Source organism: Hibiscus syriacus, unplaced genomic scaffold (assembly GCF_006381635.1).
Source record: "Hibiscus syriacus cultivar Baekdansim isolate YM2019G1 unplaced genomic scaffold, ASM638163v2 tig00112293_pilon, whole genome shotgun sequence".
Lineage (NCBI taxonomy): Eukaryota > Viridiplantae > Streptophyta > Magnoliopsida > Malvales > Malvaceae > Hibiscus > Hibiscus syriacus.
Window position 1 is genome coordinate 471213 of NW_024063296.1, and position 10727 is coordinate 481939.

Genomic DNA, 10727 nt, shown 5'->3' on the forward strand with positions numbered 1-10727 from the left:
TCGAAACAATTTTTTTCTTAAAGAAGCGAGATTTTGAAAACCATACTATTTTTAATTATCTTCTTCATGATTGATTTTTAATTAAAAACAATGCGATTTTAGAAAACATCTCGTTTCGAAAATTTGAGAATTCCTTTACGATAAAAAACATACAGTTCTATGAGTCGCCACCAATATTTGATTAGGGTGTGACTGGGCACCCAAAAACGTTTTGCCATTTTAAATAAAAATTAATTTCAATTAAAACGACAAATAGAGGTCTGCGTTACCAAAAAATGAGTTCGGGAGTCGGTTATGTGTGGGGAATGATTAACACCCTCACAACGCCCTAAATCGGTACCTAGTCGATTAATTAATGTATTTACAATGAAATTTACAAATTCGGATTTAACTTGGTTTATGATCCCTTAAAACAATAAAGATATGAATTTTATAATATTCAGAAGCACCAAATAAATTAAATTAAAATTACCAAGCCATTAGAAAGATAAAGAATATTCGAATATTTAAAAATACTAAGACCAAATCTTTAGGTAAGTTCTAACGATCTTTTCTCAACAAATTTAAATAGTCGAACATTTATTTTTCTTTCATTCCCAAATTTTAAGGTGAAGAATCAAAATTTATTTAGGTGTCACTGACGGGATATACTCTTAATTTAAAATCATCGAAAATGACTATCTAGTGAGTTAAGAAAAGTCATTCCAACAATTTTAAATTAAAAGGGTATTACCCTTAATCCGATTATGTAACTAGGTCAGATGATGCACATGAGGCTAACATATATATTATGCAAAAATGATATCATGTGATCAACAATATTAATATACACAGAGAAAGGGCAACCATCGCATAGGATAAAACATTCGCACAACTTACCTATGTTTTTAGTAAAATAATATGATTTCACCCTTAGTTATAACATACAATACATGAGCTGTCAACAGAATGTATACAAGATTAAATTGCATTGAATTGAAAACTCAAGAAGATATTTACAATTAAGCATGACTAAAATGAAAGAAAACGAAAACCAAATTGCAAAGTAGAAAAAATGATTGCTGGTGGAGCTTGAGCACAATTAACCCAAAATATCTTATTGGACACCGATCCCACCAGCCCCCAACTTCTAAATTTGCCAAAATATATTAAAAAAATGAATTTGACACCAAAATTTCCCAATTTCGTGTGTCTAAATTCCCAAATAAAAACAAAATTTCATCAAAAAAATAATCTTTCTTCTAAAAAAATTTATCCCACCACTCATTTTTTTCAATTTCAAATGAATTCATCTCGTATGTATATTTTAAAATTTTAAGTTAAATTACATTTAAATTATTAATTAATTATTACATAAAAAATAAATTTAATCAATTATATACTCTATGCTTGTACAGTTCACCTCTCTATGACAGCCTCGAAGTAACTTAATATCTTGTACGGAAATTCACCTCATGAAGGTATAATGATTATTCTCAACAGAACTCAAATAAAAAAACTCATTTTATATAAATATAAGTGTGTAAAATAGATTAATATAAGAGTTAATCACATATAAAACTCATTTTCTTTTATTTAATGCTTCTCAAAATTAAAAAAAAATGTAACTGTATTTATAAGTAAAAGAAAAGAAAATGAGCAGGAAAGACGTTGATACAGAATGACCACACAAAACAGCATTCATAACTTTATTATAAAAGCCTTTTATTTGTAACATCCAATCATATCTTTCTTTGAGACATCTTTTTGTAAACAAAAGTTTCTAACGCACGTGCATGCATATTGTATAAATGAATCCCTCCACATACATATCATTAATGCATGTATATTTGAAAATGCAACAGGAGCCAATTACAACAAACAATAACAAATGAGCTAAAACTGCTGCAGTAGAAAATGACACTCGTTCCATTATATCCTCTTTGTTTCGGAAAAGAAAACACAGGGAAAGAGATGTGCTTCACTACAAAAGAATTTCATCTGAAAGAACAATCATGTCTATCTATCCAAACGATACCTCGATACCATCACATGAACTCAAACTTAACAGTCAAATAGACCTTCCCTCTGGTATTCGATCGTTGTACTCGAAATCCTAAGATGCAATAACAAGGTGAATCAAGCACTATCGAGGCAAGGTATAAGAGATGAGTCTAATTCATGACAATCAGCCACATCATCATTCATCGACACACCAAAGGAGAGAAACTGTGACGAGAAGCTAAGTCAGAATCCTAAAAGAAACACTTTCCAGGCAATAGCTGATGCTGCCAACTATCTGTTTAGATTCTATCTTCATGTAAGTCAGTACTGTCTTTATACCGGAATGCTTAGTCTATACGGAAAGAATCGTTTTGTGGCCTCAATGTCTCGATCATGATATGAGGGTATAGAACTAGGCCAGCCATAAAGAGTGTGAACTATACGAGAAAAAGAAAGGAACATTAAACGGCTTCCGAAGGTCATATATCGGTAAAGTGAAAACAACAAAATAAATGCCGTGAACTGTACCAGAAGAGGAAAGGTCAAGAAACCCCAAATAGGCCACAACGCAAAGCAAAGCCTGTATGAAGAAAGGTTAGCAAAATATGAATGAATTTATAGATGCCACAATGAATCAATGAAGAAATAACATGATCGTTTTCCTTACAAGCAAAACGAGACAAGTCCGAGCAAGGTAAGAAATGGAAAAGCAATGATGCACAAGAATTCCCACTTATCGTCGAACCTTCTCACACTCCATGATAACATACTTGTATAAAAGAAGAGGGCAACATCCAATCCAATTCCAGTTAAGCCAAGGTACAAAGGCATTCTGCACAGGAATTAAATGACAAGTGATTATCTTTTATAGAAGCTGAATCACACCCATGAATATATAAACAGTTTCTCTATGTGGAGCAACGAAAAACGGAAAATGAAGCAAATGTTGCAACTCATAACTAAAAGCAGTATTAGGGCTATTCAAAAGTTAAACTAATCAATTAGTGAATGAATAATGAAAATATTTTTATCACAAATTTACAGAAAAAAAATAAAAGTTTCACTGGTATATTACAGAGGCCATTTATCCAATGCATGTTAGATAAATTGGAAGGACCCTCAAAACAGTTAGGTTTGGTTCACAGCCACAGCAGATAACTGGAAAAATCAACAGCACGGAACAGGCCTCGGGGAGAAACCACAATGTCATCACACAAATTCTCAAGAAATAGATAATTTAAGGCTTGTTATTCAACAGAATAACATGACATATATACACCGAGACTTATCAAATAGGAAATATACAAACTTTCCAATTTTACATAAAAGTTCCAGGAACAAGAAAGAATAAATGGAAAACTATTCTAATTCAAACAGGGAAAAGATACTACCAGTAAATTTTCCACTGGCAATAATATCATAGAAGAAATCATACGAAAAAGTAAACTGCATTTCTTGCAAAAAGTTCAATACTTTTAGATCCTAGTTCCTAACAAAGGCCATCAACACCAATACACCATTACATAAGAAAACGATCAGTATCACGGTAGCACTTTCTTGATAGTACAGCTGAATGAGGCCTCAGCCGTAACTTTTACAAGGCTATTGACACCACTCAGGACAATTGCATTTAAAATGCAAAGGTTCTCACAGGTAGACTGTTGGTTACAAAGGATGAACTTCACTTTTCTGGCAATTGTTCAACATGTCCATAATCCAGCTAACATGATGTCAAGGCTATGTAAAGGTACATAAAATGCATGATTCCGAGTGATTTCAATGAACATACATTTGGATATGTGATCTCAACTGTTAGAAAGCTATTTATATCATGATATGTATTCCGATCCTGCGTCATAAAAGAGTGCAGAATGATACAAGCTGCACAACTTACAAAGTGATGCTAATAAAATTCAACTGAGCAGAACATGAGAACTAGCTAAATAAAACATATTTTCCATAAGTTTGTCTGGTATCATATCCATTATGAAGTCCCTGGTTAGAAGTGCCTTATCACATCAAAGAAAAGCACATGGGTTATAACGAATAACAGAAAAACATGCACACACAACAAACACATGGTGTTTCAATATCATCAATTCATCATATAATGTCAAACAAAATTCATCATCCAGAAGACATAGCTAAGAGTGTTAATATATAATAAAGTTAACATATAAAATAAAATAAAATATTAAACATGATAAAATGAATAAATTCAACTGCAATAGAATAGTCAATAAGCAATTTCAATTAGTTAATAATTGCGGATACTTCTTCCATTCTTCTGTAAACAATATGATTGTTCGCAAAGTGCTTGATTTTATCATGGGATGTACATGCATGCACAAGTACAAACATATATATGGTCACAATAAGATGATGTAAAGAAGATACAAAACATTAGACATTACATGTTTCCATAATGTAGCGTTTAACCAGTAAATGTAATATTTAAAAGAAACATTGTCCAAAAGGTAAATCTTTTCAAAACAAACTCTTCCAGACATTTAGATGAATCGAAAAAAAAAGATATCTAATATCTCTATTAACAACAGAGCTCCTTGCCTTCTCTATTAACAAGCTGGAGCTGCCTTTATAGTGTACATAAATTCCGTGCTTAAACTGATCTAAGTGGAATTGCACATAGAAACAATCATTTAAACCCAAAATATTAACTACTCGATTAGACATAGGAACAAAGTGCAAAGCAACAATTAAGATGGAGACTTGGAGCTCTGCAACAGAAAATTTAGTTCTACTTTTAAGTCCACCGATTTAGTGCAACACTATCAAATGAATCCAGAGAAGTTCAACTTTTGAACCAACTGAAGCAACAATCAGAGGAACCCTTAATTGTTGTTTTATTTTTAACTTTGACATTGAAGCAACCGAAACAAAAATAATAATGAACCTTGTGAAGGGGCATTATATGTTTTCAGAAGTCACAGTCACATAGAACAGGATATTAGCATTTATCCAACAGCCAAATAACAACATTCAAGCATTATGGGCACTTAACTAACACCAATATCTCTTACAAATCACACTACAAATACAACATATGACTGCTCTAAACCACACCAAGTTAAAATTTGATCCACTCAGTTACCTTCTGATTCGCTCGTCGTGCCAGAGCAGATATATCAAATTGGAGTGCCTATCACCAAAGTAGATTATGAAGATTGCTGAAGCAATCCAGAGCAAATTCTCCAGAATCTCAGTCCAAGTTCTAGTTCTCAGAGTTTCTGGTGACAGAGGCTGTAACCTAGAACATGCATCATCTTCAAGGTCCTCATTGCCTGATCCATATCCTTGACTATGCCTTTGCCTCATATATCCACCAGCAACTGGTGTCCCACCAGACATATTTTTAATCCTCTCTCACAAGATAAATCCCACAAAAAAGAAAAAGAAGAAAATACTTTTCAAGAACTAAAAAAAACCCACTTCCTGGAACGGAACTCCATGAAGAAACTAGTAAACTTTCACTGTTAAACCTTACTCCAATGTCCAAATCAAAACACCTTGTCTGAATAAGAAATCTAAGGAATTGGAATCGAAAATTGAAGAAGAAAAAAAAATGAAACCCACAGTAGAAATGAAATTGGTGAAGGAACCCAGACGGAAAGTTCCAAGTTTTATTGTCTAAAACAATTCAATAGAAAGAAAATCTTGAAAAAGAAGAAGAATGAGAACAAACCCATCAAAAGCCCCACAAAATCTCACAAAACCCAAATACAAATACAGATTCAGTTTCCCTTGATAACCACGTTATGCTTCTCCTCCAGACTCTAGTCATTAATATCAGGAACAAAGAAAATGGCGTAATAAATGATATTAAAGAAGGATAGTTCAGTCTTTTGGCATTTTCAGTTCTGAACTAGAGAATAATTTATTGGGCAAAACTTAAAAAATGAGCCGTTTTGCTTTACTTTTATAACGACTGACCTTAACTCATTCGTTTCTTCTACCTAAAATGACACAATATGTTGTCCTTTCATCTTATTTTAGTTAAATTATATATTTTTGATTATTTTTCTAAAAATAAAATTATTTTTAGATTTTTAAAAATAACATTCAGATTTTTTAACTATCTTCAAGAGGAAAAAGGGTTTGAGGATATAGTTAAATCATCCTTGAATGTTTCGAGGGGGAGTAGAAGGAGTAGAAGGAGTAGGGGCATTTTCAGCATTCTTCAAGAAACTAAAAAAGCGATTAGAAGTTGGTCGGGCAGAAAGTTCAATGGAATTTCTGAGTCCATAGCAGATCTGGAATTGAAGATAAATAATCTTGAATTTAAAGCTCAAGCTGGGGACCTCTGCCAACAGGACTGGGGGCATCTGCTACAGTTCAGATCGGATCTATGGAGGTTGTATAGGATCGAAGAAAGCATCTGGTTCCAGAAATCAAGGGCGAAATGGATTAAAGATGGGGATAGAAACACTAGATTTTTTCATTTAACTGCTCTAAACAGGAGTAGGAGAAATGAAATTACTAGTTTGAAGATCAATGGTTCTGAAGTTGCAGATCCGCAATCTATTAAGTTGCATATTGCGGCCTTTTTTAAGGAATCCTATAGTTCTATGTCAACGCTGGGTGTAGAGGATTTATCCCTGGAGTTTGCTATGCTATCAGGGTTCCAATCTTTAAAACTTGAGGAGCAGTTCACGGAACAAGAAATATGGCAAGCGATAGCTTCTTCGGATAGTTCTAAAGCACCATGACCGGATGGCTTTACCATGGGCTTCTTCAAGAAATGTTGGCCGGGTTTAAAGGAACATGTATTGAAGTTTTTCCAGGATTTTTTCATAGGTAGAAAATGGGAACACGGAGTTAATCACGCGTTTATTACACTCATTCCGAAGAAGACTAATCCGGAAAGTGTGGAGGATTTTAGACCAATCAGCCTTGTAGGTAGTTTATACAAGATTCTCTCAAAAGTATTATCTAAAAGGTTGAGTGGCTGTGTTGGCGACATAATAAGTCAATCCCAATTTGCTTTTATTCCGGGGAGACAGTTATTGGATTGCGCCTTCATTGCGAACGAAGGTATTGATTTCTGGAGAAAACAAGGACTACAAGGGGTAGTTTTTAAAGTTGACTTCCGAAGAGCATACGACACTGTGGAATGGCCTATTTTGTTTAGAGCAATGAAAGAAATGGGATTTGGAAACAGATGGTCATCGTGGATTACTCAATGTCTGTCTACAGCCTCTATTTCGATTCTTGTTAACGGGTCACCTTCTGAGGAGTTTGCAATGGAAAAAAGTCTTAGACAAGGCTGCAGTCTTTCTCCACTTTTGTTCAAAATTATAGGCGAGATGCTACACTTGATGCTTTCTAAAGCAATCGAGAGGGGTTTATTCCAGGGTATTATTATGGGGAATTCTGGAAATTCTACCAGGCTGTCCCATCTACAATTCGCCGATGATTTAATAATTTTTTGTCAAGCCTCCATTAATCAGATCAAGAATGTAAAAAGGGTGCTGAGGATCTTTAGCATTATGACAGGTTTACACCTCAATTTAGCAAAGAGTAAGCTGTTCGGTATCAATTTGGAAGAGGGAGTGTTATCGGATTGGGCAGAACAAGTGGGTTGTTCGGTTGGTTTTGTACCTACAGAATACTTGGGACTTCCCTTGGGAGCTAGGAAAAACACAGAGGCTCTATGGGATCCGGTCTTTAAGAATTTTAGTTCCAAACTTGCGGGGTGGAAAGCGTCTTGTCTGTCTTTGGCTGGGAGGACAGTCCTGTTGAAGTCGGTGCTAACCTCTTTGCCGATTTTCTTTCTATCTCTTTTCAAAATGCCGTGCAATATCGGAAAGAAGCTTAATTCCTTAATGGCTAACTTTTTTTGGGGTGAGAAGGGGGATAAGCGGAGGATTCACTGGGTAAATTGGAACACGGTTTGCAGGCCTTTGAACTGTGGTGGACTAGGTGTCCTTGATTTGAATCTTACTAACCGGGCTTTACTAGGCAAGTGGGTGTGGAAATTTGCCAATGACAAAAACTCTCTCTGGAAATCTGTGTTGTGTAGTAAGCAAAAGATCAGTTGGAACACTATGTCTATTGGAAAGGTTACTTCTCCGAAATCTTCATGGATCTTGAGAGGCATTGCTAATAATTTTTCTAAGAATGATTCGGTAGGGAACTTTCTTAGATTGAATTCGAAGCTGCAAGTAGGTAATGGGAAATCAATTTCTTTTTGGAATGATGTTTGGGCTGATGAGGTCCCTCTAAAAATAATTTTTCATAGAATCTATGTGCTTTCCATTAATAAAGGGGGGAGATTGTTGAGTTTGGCAGCTATGGACCGAGTGGTTGGGAGTGGAATGTCCAAACTAGAAGGAATCTGAGTGATTGGGAATTGGACCAGTGGTTAGCTTTGATGACAAAAATAAAGGATGTCAAACTGTCAGAGCTGGTGGAGGACTCTCTTTCTTGGTCTGCTAGTGGAGATGGACTGTTTTCGGTTAAATCATGCAGGGAAAACATTGGCTCGGAGGTAGGGAGTAATGATGTGTGGCTACAAGGAGTTTGGAAGGGTTTGGCTCCACCGAGAGTGGAAGCTTTTCTATGGCAACTTGCACATCAGAAATTGGCAGTTAAGGCTGAGTTGATTAAGAGAGGAGTTTCTTTAGGGGAGGATATACAGTTTCCTTTCTGCAAGATTCACGAGGAAACAGTTCAACACTTATTTATTTCCTGTATTGTTGCTTGGAAGTTGTGGAATAAAATAGCTAGCTTCTGGGATATTTCGTTTGTTCTTCCTCAAGACCCTCCTGCTTTGCTTAGTTCCTGGGGTGAGTTGAGGGGAAACTCGACGATATGGAAGTTTATTCCAGGTGTTATCTTCTGGTCAATCTGGAAAGCCAGGAATGCTATAGTGTTCGAAGGTTCTAACCTGGACAGCATGTTTCTGTTCTTTACAGTTAGATTCAGGCTATCAAAATGGTTTTTAGCAAAGTTTCCTACGGTTAATATTCAGGAGGATTTGCTGATTGGTTATCCATCTCTAGCAGATGGGTTTTCGTTAACTTTAGACAGAGTTGGTCATAACCTGCGTTGGATTCCCCCCCTGTTGATTTTCTTAAGATGAACGTTGATGGAGCTGTTAGGCTTGGAGGCTCGGGTGGAGGCATAGGAGGTATATTGAGAGATTCGGAGTGTTGCACGCTTTTGACTTTTTCAGAGAAAGTGGACCAAGTTACTCCTCCGCTAGCTGAATTAAAGGCTATTAAAAGGGGTATTGAAATTTTTTTGGCTTCAGTTTGGGTTTCTGTTGGGAGATTGATTGTTGAGAGTAATTACAAGTCGGTAGTGGAATGGATTAAATCACCGGCTTTGGCTCCTGTTTTCTACTTGTCTTTGGTTAATCAGATTTTGACTCTTTCAAATGGCAAGGTTCATTCAGTGAGGTGGATTCCAAGAGCGAGCAATGGGGAGGCTGATAGCTTAGCTAAGAAAGGGATAGGTTGACTGTAAGGACCTGTCACTGGATTTTCTGGTCCAGTGAGAAGGTCTATTAGAAAATTGTTGTTAAGTTTTATGGGATGTATTGTGGTGTAGTGTTTAAATCTTATGTAAGATTATATTATCAATAAAGTTTTTAAGGCACTCTTTTCCTCCTTCCGAAGGAGCTTACCACTAAGTTCCTTTAATCAAGAAGGGGGTTTTTAGCGAGGCCTTCCATTCCTATCAAAAAAATAATAATTTATAGTATTAATATATACTTTATAAATATAACTACTCATATTTAAATTCTCAAGGGTTAAGGTGGTGGTTAACCTAAAATGAGGTCTAACAATGGTGGATAACTTTCATATAAGGCAATCAAATTTTGATTTGAAAAATTAATTTTTTGATTCTATTTAATTAAAAAACGACTCAAATTAATTTTCATTTATAATATCATAAACTCGAATTAAATTATTCTAGTTACAACGTGAATGACAAGTTTAAGTTAAGTCTCTCAAGTTGTATGATATATGTATATCATATATAAAAAAATATGAAGAAATATAGATGTATTGTATGTGATTATAGAAAATTGTTTAAATTAGAATAAAATTATATCATAATATTATAAATATTTATAATTAAATTTAAATAAAAACTCAAATAATTCAACTCAAATTTTATAAATTAAATTTGACTCAAAATAATTTTATATTTAAATTAAATTATAAAATAAAATTTATCAACTAAAATAACTTAAAATATTTTGACTAGATTGGATAGGTGATCCTACCTATGCATGAGTTGATGAGGTGCCGAAATTTGTTTTGTGGGACAGTCAAGGCTTTGGGCTTGACTTTGGAATGAAAGTGAGGTCCTTTCGTGGTTTTAGTATTGACTTCTTGGGTGCTTGAATGAGAGAAAGTTTTGGCATACGTCAATTTAATATACTGTTAATAAAATATATTATCAGAAATATTAATATTTAATGTTTTTAGTAAAATATTATTTGTTTTACTGTAAATGTTAATTTTATTAGTTAATTTTTAGTAAAAAAAAATAATATTTTAGATAGAGCCTAGTATTAATATTTTGGGTAGAAAAAAATAATGCTTAGGTAGTGTAGACACTAATTTCCGTCCCTATAATGTATATATTATATAATATATGTAATTTACATATTTTCCTTTTTTTTACAGGCCCAATGATGAACCAAAATCCACCAGGCCAAGTGTGCAACAGACCCAGCCACACGTCCAGCCGCATCTCCAAGACTCCATGTG

The 10727-nt window shown here is 34.5% G+C and overlaps 2 protein-coding genes across 3 annotated transcripts; one reads left to right on the forward strand and one right to left on the reverse strand.

The window, feature by feature from the left end:
- Positions 1 to 1862: 1862 nt before the first annotated feature.
- LOC120177622 lies at positions 1863 to 5791 on the reverse strand. Of its 2 annotated transcripts, XR_005521439.1 has the most exons (5): positions 5096 to 5790; positions 2651 to 2815; positions 2512 to 2563; positions 2262 to 2420; positions 1865 to 2230 (listed from the first exon to the last, which is right to left on the reverse strand). XR_005521439.1 is itself a non-coding variant. In XM_039183706.1 (4 exons), exons 1-4 carry the CDS (start codon positions 5350 to 5352, stop codon positions 2331 to 2333), a joined length of 564 nt encoding a protein of 187 aa, XP_039039637.1. In that variant the 5' UTR covers positions 5353 to 5791; the 3' UTR covers positions 1863 to 2330. The 2 variants fall into 2 exon arrangements, 1 of the variants encoding a protein (XP_039039637.1); XM_039183706.1 differs by having other exon boundaries at positions 1863 to 2420; positions 5096 to 5791.
- Positions 5792 to 8374: 2583 nt separating this feature from the next.
- LOC120177542 lies at positions 8375 to 9465 on the forward strand. The gene is made up of 2 exons (XM_039183654.1): positions 8375 to 9034; positions 9082 to 9465. Exons 1-2 carry the CDS (start codon positions 8375 to 8377, stop codon positions 9463 to 9465), a joined length of 1044 nt encoding a protein of 347 aa, XP_039039585.1.
- Positions 9466 to 10727: the final 1262 nt, after the last annotated feature.